The sequence below is a fragment of the Engystomops pustulosus genome, chromosome 4 (assembly GCF_040894005.1).
Source record: "Engystomops pustulosus chromosome 4, aEngPut4.maternal, whole genome shotgun sequence".
Lineage (NCBI taxonomy): Eukaryota > Metazoa > Chordata > Amphibia > Anura > Leptodactylidae > Engystomops > Engystomops pustulosus.
Window position 1 is genome coordinate 225,627,208 of NC_092414.1, and position 18,862 is coordinate 225,646,069.

Below are 18,862 nucleotides of genomic sequence, written 5' to 3' on the forward strand. Positions count from 1 at the left end.
ATGTTGTCGGGGTGTCCTGTATGTTGTCGTCGTGACCTGCATGTTGTCGGGGTGACCTGCATGTTGTCGGGGTGTCCTGTATGTTGTCGGGGTGTCCTGCATGTTGTCGGGGTGACCTGCATGTTGTCGGGGTGTCCTGTATGTTGTCGGGGTGTCCTGCATGTTGTCGGGGTGACCTGCATGTTGTCGGGGTGTCCTGTATGTTGTCGGGGTGTCCTGTATGTTGTCGGGGTGTCCTGCATGTTGTCGGGGTGACCTGCATGTTGTCGGGGTGACCTGCATGTTGTCGGGGTGTTCTGTATGTTGTCGGGGTGATCTGTATGTTGTCGGGGTGACCTGCATGTTGTCGGGGTGACCTGCATGTTGTCGGGGTGTCCTGTATGTTGTCGGGGTGTCCTGTATGTTGTCGGGGTGATCTGTATGTTGTCGGGGTGACCTGCATGTTGTCGGGGTGACCTGCATGTTGTCGGGGTGTCCTGTATGTTGTCGGGGTGTCCTGTATGTTGTCGGGGTGATCTGTATGTTGTCGGGGTGATCTGTATGTTGTCGGGGTGACCTGCATGTTGTCGGGGTGTTCTGTATGTTGTCGGGGTGACCTGCATGTTGTCGGGGTGACCTGCATGTTGTCGGGGTGTTCTGTATGTTGTCGGGGTGACCTGCATGTTGTCGGGGTGTCCTGCATGTTGTCGGGGTGTCCTGTATGTTGTCGGGGTGACCTGCATGTTGTCGGGGTGACCTGCATGTTGTCGGGGTGACCTGCATGTTGTCGGGGTGTCCTGTATGTTGTCGGGGTGACCTTCATGTTGTCGGGGTGACCTGCATGTTGTCGGGGTGACCTGCATGTTGTCGGGGTGTCCTGTATGTTGTCGGGGTGACCTTCATGTTGTCGGGGTGACCTGCATGTTGTCGTCGTGACCTGCATGTTGTCGGGGTGACCTGCATGTTGTCGGGGTGACCTGCATGTCCTGCATGTTGTCGTCGTGACCTGCATGTTGTCGGGGTGACCTGCATGTTGTCGGGGTGTCCTGTATGTTGTCGGGGTGACCTGCATGTTGTCGGGGTGACCTGCATGTTGTCGGGGTGTCCTGTATGTTGTCGGGGTGACCTGCATGTTGTCGGGGTGACCTGCATGTTGTCGGGGTGTCCTGTATGTTGTCGTCGTGACCTGCATGTTGTCGGGGTGTCCTGTATGTTGTCGGGGTGTCCTGCATGTTGTCGGGGTGTCCTGTATGTTGTCGGGGTGTCCTGCATGTTGTCGGGGTGTCCTGCATGTTGTCGGGGTGACCTGCATGTTGTCGGGGTGACCTGCATGTTGTCGGGGTGTCCTGCATGTTGTCGGGGTGACCTGCATGTTGTCGGGGTGTCCTGTATGTTGTCGGGGTGACCTGCATGTTGTCGGGGTGACCTGCATGTTGTCGGGGTGTCCTGTATGTTGTCGTCGTGACCTGCATGTTGTCGGGGTGTCCTGCATGTTGTCGGGGTGTCCTGTATGTTGTCGGGGTGTCCTGCATGTTGTCGGGGTGTCCTGCATGTTGTCGGGGTGTCCTGCATGTTGTCGGGGTGTCCTGCATGTTGTCGGGGTGACCTGCATGTTGTCGGGGTGTCCTGCATGTTGTCGGGGTGACCTGCATGTTGTCGGGGTGTCCTGTATGTTGTCGGGGTGACCTGCATGTTGTCGGGGTGACCTGCATGTTGTCGGGGTGACCTGCATGTTGTCGGGGTGTCCTGTATGTTGTCGGGGTGTCCTGCATGTTGTCGGGGTGTCCTGCATGTTGTCGGGGTGTCCTGTATGTTGTCGGGGTGTCCTGCATGTTGTCGGGGTGACCTGCATGTTGTCGGGGTGTCCTGTATGTTGTCGGGGTGTCCTGCATGTTGTCGGGGTGTCCTGCATGTTGTCGGGGTGTCCTGCATGTTGTCGGGGTGACCTGCATGTTGTCGGGGTGTCCTGTATGTGGTCGGGGTGTCCTGTATGTTGTCGGGGTGACCTGCATGTTGTCGGGGTGACCTGTATGTTGTCGGGGTGTCCTGCATGTTGTCGGGGTGTCCTGTATGTTGTCGGTGTATCCTGTATGTTGTCGTCGTGACCTGCATGTTGTCGGGGTGACCTGCATGTTGTCGGGGTGACCTGCATGTTGTCGGGGTGTTCTGTATGTTGTCGGGGTATCCTGTATGTTGTCGGGGTGTGCTGTATGTTGTCGGGGTGACCTGCATGTTGTCGGGGTGTCCTGCATGTTGTCGGGGTATCCTGTATGTTGTCGGGGTGACCTTCATGTTGTCGGGGTGACCTGCATGTTGTCGGGGTGTCCTGCATGTTGTCGGGGTGTCCTCTCTGTTCTCAGGGCTTTGTCTCTATAAGTTTGTGACTCCTGAGACTTTTCCTCCCGGCGCAGGACTGATTGACTTCTCTTCCAGCAGCAGCCAATCCTGGTGCAGGGGCGGTCCGTGCACGCCGGGCCGGGCCAATGAGGGCGCTGGGGGCGGGGCTGTGTGCTCGGGTCCTGGAGCAGCCGCTTCTCACATCGCAGAAAGTTTGGGTGAAGGATCCCGGGACTTGTCTCCGCGCAGCCCGGACCCCCTCCCCCCCGCCGCGTCCTACGTAGCCGGATCAGGTTTCTGTGCTCGCCCCTGTGCGGGGACCCCTGGAGCCTGGACCCGCAGGATCTGTACATTGGCCCCCAGGACTGTGCCCCCTGTGCTCTGGAGCCCCCTCCCCCCAGCTGATTGTTTTGGGGGTCCCCAGGTGTGGGTCGTCGTGGATCACCTGACCTCCGGGGCCCCCTTCCCCCGAATACAGGGGCCAAGGCTGGTGCGGGACCCCCCTGTGCCCGGAGCCCATGGATCCCCGCCTGCTGCTGCTGCTCTGGACCCCGGCGGCTCTGGCCCTGGAAGGTAAGGCCGGGGGTGATGGGGCATGTGGCTGCGCTCAGCCCTATACAGGGGGGTCTGTCCATAGGGATCTGGCACTATACAGGGGGGTCTGTCTATAGGGATCTGGCACTATACAGGGGGGTCTGTCTATAGGGATCTGGCACTATACAGGGGGGTCTGTCTATAGGGATCTGGCACTATACAGGGGGGTCTGTCTATAGGGATCTGGCACTATACAGGGGGGGTCTGTCTATAGGGATCTGGCACTATACAGGGACGTCTGTCTATAGGGATCTGGCACTGTGCAGGGGAGATCTGTCTATAGGGATCTGGCACTATACAGGGGGGGTCTGTCTATAGGGATCTGGCACTATACAGGGGGGTCTGTCTGTAGGGATCTGGCACTGTGCAGGGGAGGTCTGTCTATAGGGATCTGGCACTATACAGGGGGGTCTGTCTATAGGGATCTGGCACTGTGCAGGGGAGGTCTGTCTATAGGGATCTGGCACTATACAGGGGGGTCTGTCTATAGGGATCTGGCACTGTGCAGGGGAGATCTGTCTATAGGGATCTGGCACTGTGCAGGGGAGATCTGTCTGTAGGGCTCTGGCACTATACAGGGGGGTCTGTCTATAGGGATCTAGCACTATACAGGGGGGTCTGTCTATAGGGATCTGGCACTGTGCAGGGGAGATCTGTCTGTAGGGATCTGGCACTGTGCAGGGGAGGTCTGTCTGTAGGGATCTGGCACTGTGCAGGGGAGGTCTGTCTGTAGGGATCTGGCACTGTGCAGGGGAGATCTGTCTGTAGGGATCTGGCACTGTGCAGGGGAGATCTGTCTGTAGGGATCTGGCACTGTGCAGGGGAGATCTGTCTGTAGGGATCTGGCACTGTGCAGGGGAGATCTGTCTGTAGGGATCTGGCACTGTGCAGGGGAGATCTGTCTGTAGGGATCTGGCACTGTGCAGGGGAGATCTGTCTGTAGGGCTCTGGCACTGTGCAGGGGAGATCTGTCTGTAGGGATCCGGCACTGTGCAGGGGAGATCTGTCTGTAGGGCTCTGGCACTGTGCAGGGGAGATCTGTCTGTAGGGATCTGGCACTGTGCAGGGGAGATCTGTCTGTAGGGCTCTGGCACTGTGCAGGGGAGGTCTGTCTGTAGGGATCCGGCACTGTGCAGGGGAGGTCTGTCTGTAGGGCACCGGCACTGTGCAGGGGAGGTCTGTCTGTAGGGATCCGGCACTGTGCAGGGGAGGTCTGTCTGTAGGGATCCGGCACTGTGCAGGGGAGGTCTGTCTGTAGGGATCCGGCACTGTGCAGGGGAGGTCTGTCTGTAGGGCTCCGGCACTGTGCAGGGGAGGTCTGTCTGTAGGGCTCCGGCACTGTGCAGGGGAGGTCTGTCTGTAGGGCACCGGCACTGTGCAGGGGAGGTCTGTCTGTAGGGCACCGGCACTGTGCAGGGGAGGTCTGTCTGTAGGGATCCGGCACTGTGCAGGGGAGGTCTGTCTGTAGGGATCCGGCACTGTGCAGGGGAGGTCTGTCTGTAGGGATCCGGCACTGTGCAGGGGAGGTCTGTCTGTAGGGATCCGGCACTGTGCAGGGGAGGTCTGTCTGTAGGGATCTGGCACTGTGCAGGGGAGATCTGTCTGTAGGGATCCGGCACTGTGCAGGGGAGGTCTGTCTGTAGGGATCCGGCACTGTGCAGGGGAGGTCTGTCTGTAGGGCACCGGCACTGTGCAGGGGAGGTCTGTCTGTAGGGATCCGGCACTGTGCAGGGGAGGTCTGTCTGTAGGGATCCGGCACTGTGCAGGGGAGGTCTGTCTGTAGGGATCCGGCACTGTGCAGGGGAGGTCTGTCTGTAGGGATCCGGCACTGTGCAGGGGAGGTCTGTCTGTAGGGATCTGGCACTGTACCCATGAAGCTTTGGGCACTAGTATAGTTTCCTGTGGTGCTGTATATAGGGGGCCGGTCCTCTATACCTGGGGGTCTCTAGTGTTTGGCCAGACCCTGCAGGATGTTGTGAGAAGATACTTTGTTATGACATCTTATTGATATTGTTACATTGTATCACAGAGCAAAGTGATTGTGCGGGGAGGGAGGGGGGGCTGCTTTCCTGTAACCCCCGAGCTTGTATGTGGGGGCTCTCTCCCACCATCACCTGTAACTCTTATGACCCCTGATCCTGGACCCCCGGCGCTGCCCCGTTATCTGTACACGTGGACCCCCGGCGCTGCCCCGTTATCTGTACACGTGGACCCCCGGCGCTGCCCCATTATCTGTACACGTGGACCCCCGGCGCTGCCCCATTATCTGTACACGTGGACCCCCGGCGCTGCCCCATTATCTGTACACGTGGACCCCTGGCGCTGCCCCATTATCTGTACACGTGGACCCCTGGCGCTGCCCCGTTATCTGTACACGTGGACCCCCCGGCGCTGCCCCGTTATCTGTACACGTGGACCCCCCGGCGCTGCCCCGTTATCTGTACACGTGGACCCCCCGGCGCTGCCCCGTTATCTGTACACGTGGACCCCCCGGCGCTGCCCCGTTATCTGTACATGTGGACCCCCCGGCGCTGCCCAGTTATCTGTAAACGTGGACCCCCGGCGCTGCCCCGTTATCTGTACATGTGGACCCCCGGCGCTGCCCCGTTATCTGTACATGTGGACCCCCGGCGCTGCCCCATTACTGGATCAGTATCAGGCAGCTGTAAGCTCCTCCCCCGGGTAATGTCTTTTGGGGACCCTGTGTCGCCTCCAGGCTTGGGGCTCCCAGTACCCCGGGATCTGTGTGAAGTGTAAGCTCTGCAGTCCAGCCCTCCATTGTGCGGGCTATTAATATCTGGGATAAGCGTCGCTGCCTCTCAGGATTGTTTAGAAACAATGGCCGTGTCTGCGCTCTCCTCCTTCCTGTCTCCCCTCCCTTCCTCCCCCTTTCCTCTCCCCCCCCCCCCCCCCCCCCACTCTTTCATCTTCTGCTCCTTTCACTTTCTCCTCCCCCATTCCCAACTTTTCTTCACTTCTTCCGTAGGCTTGGAGCTCAGATGGCCGATCCCTGCACCCACTCCCCAACTCTATCCTGTGCCCCTCAATATCCTCATCTCCTGCCCTGTACCTGTGCCCCCCATCGTGTGACTGCTCCCTCCTCCCTGTGCCCCCCATGATGTGACTGCTCCCTCCTCCCTGTACCTGTGCTCCCCACGATGTGACTGCTCCCTATACCTGTGCCCCCCATGATGTGACTGCTCCCTATACCTGTGCCCCCCATGATGTGACTGCTCCCTCCTCCCTGTGCCCCCCATGATGTGACTGCTCCCTATACCTGTGCCCCCCATGATGTGACTTCTCCCTCCTCCCTGTGCCCCCCATGATGTGACTGCTCCCTATACCTGTGCCCCCCATGATGTGACTGCTCCCTCCTCCCTGTACCTGTGCTCCCCATGATGTGACTGCTCCCTCCTCCCTGTGCCCCCCATGATGTGACTGCTCCCTATACCTGTGCCCCCCATGATGTGACTGCTCCCTATACCTGTGCCCCCCATGATGTGACTGCTCCCTATACCTGTGCCCCCCATGATGTGACTGCTCCCTCCTCCCTGTGCCCCCCATGATGTGACTGCTCCCTCCTCCCTGTACCTGTGCCCCCCATGATGTGACTGCTCCCTCCTCCCTGTACCTGTGCCCCCCATGATGTGACTGCTCCCTCCTCCCTGTACCTGTGCCCCCCATGATGTGACTGCTCCCTCCTCCCTGTGCCCCCCATGATGTGACTGCTCCCTCCTCCCTGTGCCCCCCATGATGTGACTGCTCCCTCCTCCCTGTGCCCCCCATGATGTGACTGCTCCCTCCTCCCTGTGCCCCCCATGATGTGACTGCTCCCTCCTCCCTGTGCCCCCCATGATGTGACTGCTCCCTCCTCCCTGTGCCCCCCATGATGTGACTGCTCCCTCCTCCCTGTGCCCCCCATGATGTGACTGCTCCCTCCTCCCTGTGCCCCCCATGATGTGACTGCTCCCTCCTCCCTGTGCCCCCCATGATGTGACTGCTCCCTCCTCCCTGTACCTGTGACCCCCATGATGTGACTGCTCCCTCCTCCCTGTACCTGTGACCCCCATGATGGGACTGCTCCCTCCTCCCTGTACCTGTGCTCCCCATGATGGGACTGCTCCCTCCTCCCTGTACCTGTGCTCCCCATGATGGGACTGCTCCCTCCTCCCTGTACCTGTGCTCCCCATGATGGGACTGCTCCCTCCTCCCTGTACCTGTGCTCCCCACGATGTGACTGCTCCCTCCTCTCTGTACCTGTGCTCCCCACGATGTGACTGCTCCCTGTACCTGTGCTCCCCACGATGTGACTGCTCCCTATACCTGTGCTCCCCACGATGTGACTGCTCCCTGTACCTGTGCCCCCCATGATGTGACTGCTCCCTCCTCCCTGTACCTGTGCCCCCCATGATGTGACTGCTCCCTGTACCTGTGCTCCCCACGATGTGACTGCTCCCTATACCTGTGCTCCCCACGATGTTACTGCTCCCTGTACCTGTGCTCCCCATGATGTGACTGCTCCCTCCTCCCTGTACCTGTGCCCCCCACGATGTGACTGCTCCCTCCTCCCTGTGCCCCCCATGATATGACTGCTCCCTCCTCCCTGTGCCCCCCATGATGTGACTGCTCCCTCTTCCCTGTACCTGTGCCCCCCATGATGTGACTGCTCCCTATACCTTTGCTCCCCATGATGTTACTGCTCTCTCTTCCCTGTGCCCCCCATGATGTGCCTGCTCCCTCCTCCCTGTACCTGTGCCCCCATGATGTGACTGCTCCCTCCTCCCTGTGCCCCCCATGATGTGACTGCTCCCTCCTCCCTGTACCTGTGCCCCCCATGATGTGACTGCTCCCTCCTCCCTGTACCTGTGCCCCCCATGATGTGACTGCTCCCTCCTCCCTGTACCTGTGCCCCCCATGATGGGACTGCTCCCTCCTCCCTGTACCTGTGCCCCCCATGATGTGACTGCTCCCTCCTCTCTGTACCTGTGCCCCCCATGATGTGACTGCTCCCTCCTCCCTGTACCTGTGCTCCCCACGATGTGACTGCTCCCTGTACCTGTGCTCCCCACGATGTGACTGCTCCCTCCTCCCTGTACCTGTGCTCCCCATGATGTGACTGCTCCCTCCTCCCTGTACCTGTGCCCCCCATGATGTGACTGCTCCCTCCTCCCTGTACCTGTGCTCCCCATGATGTGACTGCTCCCTCCTCCCTGTGCCCCCCATGATGTGACTGCTCCCTATACCTGTGCCCCCCATGATGTGACTGCTCCCTATACCTGTGCCCCCCATGATGTGACTGCTCCCTATACCTGTGCCCCCCATGATGTGACTGCTCCCTCCTCCCTGTGCCCCCCATGATGTGACTGCTCCCTCCTCCCTGTACCTGTGCCCCCCATGATGTGACTGCTCCCTCCTCCCTGTACCTGTGCCCCCCATGATGTGACTGCTCCCTCCTCCCTGTACCTGTGCCCCCCATGATGTGACTGCTCCCTCCTCCCTGTGCCCCCCATGATGTGACTGCTCCCTCCTCCCTGTGCCCCCCATGATGTGACTGCTCCCTCCTCCCTGTGCCCCCCATGATGTGACTGCTCCCTCCTCCCTGTGCCCCCCATGATGTGACTGCTCCCTCCTCCCTGTGCCCCCCATGATGTGACTGCTCCCTCCTCCCTGTGCCCCCCATGATGTGACTGCTCCCTCCTCCCTGTGCCCCCCATGATGTGACTGCTCCCTCCTCCCTGTGCCCCCCATGATGTGACTGCTCCCTCCTCCCTGTACCTGTGACCCCCATGATGTGACTGCTCCCTCCTCCCTGTACCTGTGCCCCCCATGATGGGACTGCTCCCTCCTCCCTGTACCTGTGCTCCCCATGATGGGACTGCTCCCTCCTCCCTGTACCTGTGCTCCCCATGATGGGACTGCTCCCTCCTCCCTGTACCTGTGCTCCCCATGATGGGACTGCTCCCTCCTCCCTGTACCTGTGCTCCCCACGATGTGACTGCTCCCTCCTCTCTGTACCTGTGCTCCCCACGATGTGACTGCTCCCTGTACCTGTGCTCCCCACGATGTGACTGCTCCCTATACCTGTGCTCCCCACGATGTGACTGCTCCCTGTACCTGTGCCCCCCATGATGTGACTGCTCCCTCCTCCCTGTACCTGTGCCCCCCATGATGTGACTGCTCCCTGTACCTGTGCTCCCCACGATGTGACTGCTCCCTGTACCTGTGCTCCCCACGATGTTACTGCTCCCTGTACCTGTGCTCCCCATGATGTGACTGCTCCCTCCTCCCTGTACCTGTGCCCCCCACGATGTGACTGCTCCCTCCTCCCTGTGCCCCCCATGATATGACTGCTCCCTCCTCCCTGTGCCCCCCATGATGTGACTGCTCCCTCTTCCCTGTACCTGTGCCCCCCATGATGTGACTGCTCCCTATACCTTTGCTCCCCATGATGTTACTGCTCTCTCTTCCCTGTGCCCCCCATGATGTGCCTGCTCCCTCCTCCCTGTACCTGTGCCCCCATGATGTGACTGCTCCCTCCTCCCTGTGCCCCCCATGATGTGACTGCTCCCTCCTCCCTGTACCTGTGCCCCCCATGATGTGACTGCTCCCTCCTCCCTGTACCTGTGCCCCCCATGATGTGACTGCTCCCTCCTCCCTGTACCTGTGCCCCCCATGATGGGACTGCTCCCTCCTCCCTGTACCTGTGCCCCCCATGATGTGACTGCTCCCTCCTCTCTGTACCTGTGCCCCCCATGATGTGACTGCTCCCTCCTCCCTGTACCTGTGCCCCCCATGATGTGACTGCTCCCTCCTCCCTGTACCTGTGCTCCCCACGATGTGACTGCTCCCTGTACCTGTGCTCCCCACGATGTGACTGCTCCCTCCTCCCTGTACCTGTGCTCCCCATGATGTGACTGCTCCCTCCTCCCTGTACCTGTGCTCCCCATGATGTGACTGCTCCCTCCTCCCTGTGCCCCCCATGATGTTTCTGCTCCCTCCTCCCTGTACCTGTGCCCCCCATGATGTGACTGCTCCCTCTTCCCTGTACCTGTGCCCCCCATGATGTGTCTGCTCCCTCTTCCCTGTACCTGTGCCCCCCATGATGTGACTGCTCCCTCTTCCCTGTACCTGTGCCCCCATGATGTGACTGCTCCCTCTTCCCTGTACCTGTGCCCCCCATGATGTGACTGCTCCCTCTTCCCTGTACCTGTGCCCCCCATGATGTGACTGCTCCCTCCTCCCTGTACCTGTGCCCCCCATGAGGTGACTGCTCCCTCCTCCCTGTACCTGTGCCCCCCATGATGTGACTGCTCCCTCTTCCCTGTACCTGTGCCCCCATGATGTGACTGCTCCCTCTTCCCTGTACCTGTGCTCCCCATGATGTGACTGCTCCCTCTTCCCTGTACCTGTGCCCCCATGATGTGACTGCTCCCTCTTCCCTGTACCTGTGCCCCCCATGATGTGACTGCTCCCTCTTCCCTGTACCTGTGCCCCCCATGATGTGACTGCTCCCTCCTCCGTGTACCTGTGCCCCCCATGAGGTGACTGCTCCCTCCTCCCTGTGCCCCCCATGATGTGACTGCTCCCTCCTCCCTGTACCTGTGCTCCCCATGATGTGACTGCTCCCTCCTCCCTGTGCCCCCCATGATGTTTCTGCTCCCTCCTCCCTGTACCTGTGCCCCCCATGATGTGTCTGCTCCCTCCTCCCTGTGCCCCCCATGATGTGACTGCTCCCTCCTCCGTGTACCTGTGCCCCCCATGAGGTGACTGCTCCCTCCTCCCTGTGCCCCCCATGAGGTGACTGCTCCCCCTCTTTTTGTGGCCTTTTCATTGCCCACCCTATCACCCACTATGTGGCATTGTGGGGGCCCCACTGCTGGCACAGGCCTCGTTGCTGGTGGGACTTGGTCAGTGTGAAGTTGGTGTTTTTTTGCATTGACTGCATATAACAAGTCGCCTGTGCTCCTCCCACCCACTTTACCCCCCTGGGTGCAGCTCCTGCCAACCCAATTCAATGAGGATTAGGAGGGGACAAAGCTGGAACATCGTATTCCCCTCCTCCCTCATTACGTCTTCTACAGCCCAGGACTGACCACCTGCTGATATAGAACCTGTGGTGGTCATCATACACAGGACCCTCTCATCATCATCACAGGTCCTGGAGACCATCTCATCATCATCATCACAGGTCCTGGAGACCATCTCATCATCATCATCACAGGTCCTGGAGACCATCTCATCATCATCATCACAGGTCCTGGAGACCATCTCATCATCATCATCACAGGTCCTGGAGACCATCTCATCATCATCATCACAGGTCCTGGAGACCATCTCATCATCATCATCACAGGTCCTGGAGACCATCTCATCATCATCATCACAGGTCCTGGAGACCATCTCATCATCATCATCACAGGTCCTGGAGACCATCTCATCATCATCATCACAGGTCCTGGAGACCATCACATCATCATCATCACAGGTCCTGGAGACCATCTCATCATCATCATCATCACAGGTCCTGGAGACCATCTCATCATCATCATCACAGGTCCTGGAGACCATCTCATCATCATCATCATCATCATCATCATCACAGGTCCTGGAGACCATCTCATCATCATCATCACAGGTCCTGGAGACCATCTCATCATCATCATCACAGGTCCTGGAGACCATCTCATCATCATCATCATCACAGGTCCTGGAGACCATCTCATCATCATCATCATCATCATCATCACAGGTCCTGGAGACCATCTCATCATCATCATCACAGGTCCTGGAGACCATCACATCATCATCATCATCATCATCATCATCATCATCACAGGTCCTGGAGACCATCTCATCATCATCATCACAGGTCCTGGAGACCATCTCATCATCATCATCACAGGTCCTGGAGACCATCTCATCATCATCATCACAGGTCCTGGAGACCATCACATCATCATCATCATCATCATCACAGGTCCTGGAGACCATGTCGTCCCCATCGCAGGTCCTGGAGACCATGTCGTCCCCATCGCAGGTCCTGGAGGCCATGTCGTCCCCATCGCAGGTCCTGGAGGCCATGTCGTCCCCATCGCAGGTCCTGGAGGCCATGTCGTCCCCATCACAGGTCCCGGAGGCCATGTCGTCGTCCCCATCACAGGTCCCGGAGGCCACCACTTCACCATTCGGTGTTAGCAGGACTGGGGGGTCCTCATACAGCTGTATCCACCTGATGGGGGTCCTCCGGTCTCATACACGGCTCCCCTCCCCCACTAGCCCTGAATGTAACCTGGGAAGTTTCGGTGGATGAGGATCACATGTTCCCCTGGAGGGGAGGACCCCAGGGATCTCCAGTTACGGGCGAGTGATACCTGAGACAGGTGGTAACACAACTCCTGCCGTCTCCTCTGAGAACTCTGAGCGCTGGCGGGAAGTCTACACACTACAACCCCCAGCGGTGTGGGAGGATGATGAGGGTGATACTGCTGCAGTCACTGCACATGGCATACTACAACCCCCAGCGGTGTGGGAGGATGATGAGGGTGATACTGCTGCAGTCACTGCACATGGCATACTACAACCCTCAGCGGTGTGGGCGGATGATGAGGGTGCTGCTTCTATAGGTGTATACAGGTTGTGTGGCGCCAGGACTGGTTCCTCCTGCAGGGACTGGTTACTGTGAGGGCGGAGGGTGTGAAATCCGGGCGTATCCATTACATTAACATTCCCACACCTGGACCCGGCACCGGAGATCCGAGATTATCAGAACCGGGAGGAGGAGACGGCATTATATCATCACACAGTATAGGATTATATATGGTGACAGTATAGGATTATATATGGTGACAGTATAGGATTATATATGGTGACAGTATAGGATTATATATGGTGATAATATAGGATTATATCAGTACAGTATATGATTATATATCAGTACAGTATAGGATTATATATGGTGACAGTATAGGATTATATATGGTGATAATATAGGATTATATCAGTACAGTATATGATTATATATGGTGACGGTATAAGATTATATTCCAGTACAGTATAGGATTATATATGGTGACAGTATAGGATTATATATGGTGACAGTATAGGATTATACTCCAGTACAGTATAGGATTATATATGGTGACAGTATAGGATTATATATCAGCACAGTATAGGATTATATATGGTGATAATATAGGATTATATCAGTACAGTATATGATTATATATGGTGACGGTATAAGATTATATTTCAGTATAGTATAGGATTATATATGGTGACGGTATAAGATTATATTCCAGTACAGTATAGGATTATATATGGTGACAGTATAGGATTATATATGGTGACAGTATGGGATTATATATCAGTACAGTATAGGATTATATATGGTGACAGTATTGGATTATATATGGTGACAGTATAGGATTATGTATGGTGACAGTATAGGATTATATATGGTGACAGTATTGGATTATATATGGTGACAGTATGGGATTATATATCAGTACAGTATTGGATTATATATCAGTACAGTATAGGATTATATATGGTGACAGTATTGGATTATATATGGTGACATTATTGGATTATACTCCAGTACAGTAAAGGATTATATATGGTGACAGTATAGGATTATATATGGTGACAGTATAGGATTATATATGGTGACAGTATGGGATTATATATCAGTACAGTATCGGATTATATATGGTGACAGTATAGGATTATATATGGTGACAGTATAGGATTATATATGGTGATAATATAGGATTATATCAGTACAGTATATGATTATATATGGTGACAGTATGGGATTATATATCAGTACAGTATCGGATTATATATGGTGACAGTATTGGATTATACTCCAGTAGAGTATAGGATTATATATGGTGACAGTATAGGATTATATATGGTGACAGTATTGGATTATACTCCAGTAGAGTATAGGATTATATATGGTGACAGTATAGGATTATATATGGTGACAGTATAGGATTATATATCAGTACAGTATAGGATTATATATCAGTACAGTATAGGATTATATATGGTGACAGTATGGGATTATATATCAGTACAGTATCGGATTATATATGGTGACAGTATTGGATTATACTCCAGTAGAGTATAGGATTATATATGGTGACAGTATAGGATTATATATGGTGACAGTATAGGATTTTATATCAGTACAGTATAGGATTATATATCAGTACAGTATAGGATTATATATCAGTACAGTATAGGATTATATATGGTGACAGTATAGGATTATATATGGTGACAGTATTGGATTATACTCCAGTAGAGTATAGGATTATATATGGTGACAGTATAGGATTATATATGGTGACAGTATAGGATTATATATGGTGACAGTATAGGATTATATATGGTGACAGTATAGGATTATATATCAGTACAGTATAGGATTATATATCAGTACAGTATAGGATTATATATCAGTACAGTATAGGATTATATATCAGTACAGTATGGGATTATATATGGTGACAGTATGGGATTATATATCAGTACAGTATCGGATTATATATGGTGACAGTATTGGATTATATATGGTGACAGTATAGGATTTTATATCAGTACAGTATAGGATTATATATCAGTACAGTATAGGATTATATATGGTGACAGTATAGGATTATACTCCAGTACAGTATAGGATTATATATGGTGACAGTATAGGATTATATATGGTGACAGTATTGGATTATACTCCAGTACAGTATAGGATTATATATGGTGACAGTATTGGATTATACTCCAGTACAGTATAGGATTATATATGGTGACAGTATAGGATTATATATGGTGACAGTATTGGATTATACTCCAGTACAGTATAGGATTATATATGGTGACAGTATAGGATTATACTCCAGTACAGTATAGGATTATATATGGTGACAGTATAGGATTATACTCCAGTACAGTATAGGATTATATATGGTGACAGTATTGGATTATACTCCAGTACAGTATAGGATTATATATGGTGACAGTATAGGATTATACTCCAGTACAGTATAGGATTATATATGGTGACAGTATAGGATTATACTCCAGTACAGTATAGGATTATATATGGTGACAGTATTGGATTATACTCCAGTACAGTATAGGATTATATATGGTGACAGTATAGGATTATACTCCAGTACAGTATAGGATTATATATGGTGACAGTATTGGATTATACTCCAGTACAGTATAGGATTATATATGGTGACAGTATAGGATTATATATGGTGACAGTATGGGATTATACTCCAGTAGAGTATAGGATTATATATGGTGACAGTATGGGATTATATATCAGTACAGTATAGGATTATATATGGTGACAGTATAGGATTATATATGGTGACAGTATGGGATTATATATCAGTACAGTAAAGGATTATATATGGTGACAGTATAGGATTATATATGGTGACAGTATAGGATTATATATGGTGACAGTATTGGATTATACTCCAGTACAGTAAAGGATTATATATGGTGACAGTATAGGATTATATATGGTGACAGTATAGGATTATATATGGTGACAGTATTGGATTATACTCCAGTACAGTATAGGATTATATATGGTGACAGTATAGGATTATACTCCAGTACAGTATAGGATTATATATGGTGACAGTATAGGATTATACTCCAGTACAGTATAGGATTATATATGGTGACAGTATAGGATTATATATGGTGACAGTATTGGATTATACTCCAGTACAGTATAGGATTATATATGGTGACAGTATAGGATTATATATGGTGACAGTATGGGATTATACTCCAGTAGAGTATAGGATTATATATGGTGACAGTATGGGATTATATATCAGTACAGTATAGGATTATATATGGTGATAGTATAGGATTATATATGGTGACAGTATAGGATTATATATGGTGACAGTATAGGATTATATATGGTGACAGTATTGGATTATACTCCAGTAGAGTATAGGATTATATATGGTGACAGTATAGGATTATATATGGTGACAGTATAGGATTATATATCAGTACAGTATAGGATTATATATCAGTACAGTATAGGATTATATATCAGTACAGTATAGGATTATATATCAGTACAGTAAAGGATTATATATGGTGACAGTATTGGATTATACTCCAGTACAGTAAAGGATTATATATGGTGACAGTATAGGATTATATATGGTGACAGTATTGGATTATACTCCAGTACAGTATAGGATTATATATGGTGACAGTATAGGATTATACTCCAGTACAGTATAGGATTATATATGGTGACAGTATAGGATTATATATGGTGACAGTATTGGATTATACTCCAGTACAGTATAGGATTATATATGGTGACAGTATTGGATTATACTCCAGTACAGTATAGGATTATATATGGTGACAGTATAGGATTATACTCCAGTACAGTATAGGATTATATATGGTGACAGTATTGGATTATACTCCAGTACAGTATAGGATTATATATGGTGACGGTATTGGATTATACTCCAGTACAGTATAGGATTATATATGGTGACAGTATAGGATTATACTCCAGTACAGTATAGGATTATATATGGTGACAGTATAGGATTATATATGGTGACAGTATAGGATTATATATGGTGACAGTATTGGATTATACTCCAGTACAGTATAGGATTATATATGGTGACAGTATTGGATTATACTCCAGTACAGTATAGGATTATATATGGTGACAGTATAGGATTATATATGGTGACAGTATAGGATTATATATGGTGACAGTATGGGATTATACTCCAGTAGAGTATAGGATTATATATGGTAACAGTATGGGATTATATATCAGTACAGTATAGGATTATATATGGTGACAGTATGGGATTATATATCAGTACAGTATCGGATTATATATGGTGATAGTATAGGATTATATATCAGTACAGTAAAGGATTATATATGGTGACAGTATAGGATTATATATGGTGACAGTATAGGATTATATATGGTGACAGTATTGGGTTATATATGGTGACAGTATGGGATTATATATGGTGACAGTATTGGGTTATATATGGTGACAGTATGGGATTATATATCAGTACAGTATCGGATTATATATGGTGACAGTATTGGATTATATATCAGTACAGTATAGGATTATATATGGTGATAGTATAGGATTATATTCCAGTACAGTATAGGATTTTATATCAGTACAGTATAGGATTATATATGGTGACAGTATAGTATTATATATCAGTACAGTATAGGATTATATATGGTGACAGTATAGGATTATATATGGTGACAGTATAGGATTATATATGGTGATAGTATAGGATTATATCCCAGTACAGTATAGGATTTTATATCAGTACAGTATAGGATTATATTCCAGTACAGTATAGTATTTTATCAGTACAGTATAGGATTTTATATCAGTACACTATAGGATTATATATCAGTACAGTATAGGATTATATATGGTGACAATATATTATTATATTCCAGTACAGTATAGGATTATTTTAGGATACAGAATAGGATTATGTAATAAATGTGAGTGTATTATATTGTATAATGTCATATCTGGTCTCCTCCTCCAGATGTTCAGGATCTCCGGGGGCTTATAGTGAGATTCCCCGGAGCTCAGGTGTGGGGGAGGTGGATGTTGTTGCAGTCACTTGCCCAGATTTATCAGTAGTAGTGAAGGGTGCAGGGGGTGTGTCCTATGTGCAGTCTCCTCCCTCCTGTGCAGTCTGTACTATGTGCAGTGTCCTCCCTCCTGTGCAGTCTGTACTATGTGCAGCATCCTCCCTCCTGTGCAGTCTGTACTATGTGCAGTCTCCTCCTCCTGTGCAGTCTGTACTATGTGCAGTCTCCTCCCTCCTGTGCAGTCTGTACTATGTGCAGTCTCCTCCCTCCTGTGCAGTCTGTACTATGTGCAGTCTCCTCCCTCCTGTGCAGTCTGTACTATGTGCAGTGTCCTCCCTCCTGTGCAGTCTGTACTATGTGCAGTGTCCCCCTCCTGTGCAGTCTGTACTATGTGCACTGTCCTCGATCCTGTGCAGTCTGTACTGTGTGCAGTGTCCTCCTCCTGTGCAGTCTGTACTATGTGCAGTGTCCTCCCTCCTGTGCAGTCTGTACTATGTGCAGTGTCCTCCTCCTGTGCAGTCTGTACTATGTGCAGTGTCCTCCCTGCTGTGCAGTCTGTGCTATGTGCAGTGTCCTCCCTCCTGTGCAGTCTGTACTATGTGCAGTGTCCTCCTCCTGTGCAGTCTGTACTATGTGCAGTGTCCTCCTCCTGTGCAGTCTGTACTATGTGCAGTCTCCTCCCTGCTGTGCAGTCTGTGCTATGTGCAGTGTCCCCCCTCCTGTGCAGTCTGTGCTATGTGCAGTGTCCTCCCTCCTGTGCAGTCTGTACTATGTCCAGTGTCCTCCCTCCTCCTGTGCAGTCTGTACTATGTGCAGTGTCCTCCCTCCTCCTGTGCAGTCTGTACTATGTGCAGTGTCCTCCCTCCTCCTGTGCAGTCTGTACTATGTGCAGTGTCCTCCCTCCTGTGCAGTCTGTACTATGTGCAGTGTCCTCCCTCCTGTGCAGTCTGTACTATGTGCAGTGTCCTCCCTCCTGTGCAGTATGTATAATGTGCAGTCTCCTCCCTCCTGTGCAGTCTGTACTATGTGCAGTCTCCTCCCTCCTGTGCAGTCTGTACTATGTGCAGTGTCCTTCCTCCTGTGCAGTATGTATAATGTGCAGTGTCCTTCCTCCTGTGCAGTATGTATAATGTGCAGTGTCCTTCCTCCTGTGCAGTATGTATAATGTGCAGTGTCCTTCCTCCTGTGCAGTATGTATAGTGTGCAGTGTCCTTCCTCCTGTGCAGTATGTATAATGTGCAGTGTCCTCCCTCCTGTGCAGTATGTATAATGTGCAGTGTCC

The 18,862-nt window shown here is 51.4% G+C and overlaps 1 protein-coding gene across 2 annotated transcripts in view; it reads left to right on the forward strand.

Annotated features, from left to right (window-relative positions):
* Nucleotides 1-2,420: 2,420 nt before the first annotated feature.
* Nucleotides 2,421-18,862, forward strand: part of EPHB4 (EPH receptor B4) — a 41,009-nt gene continuing 24,567 nt past the window's right edge. The window contains exon 1 of one of the 2 annotated variants that reach the window (XM_072150063.1): nt 2,421-2,889. In XM_072150063.1, the coding sequence (XP_072006164.1) occupies nt 2,835-2,889 (55 nt within the window). In that variant the 5' untranslated portion in view covers nt 2,421-2,834. The remainder of the gene's footprint in view (nt 2,890-18,862) is intronic. The other variant, XM_072150064.1, reaches the window with a different exon arrangement.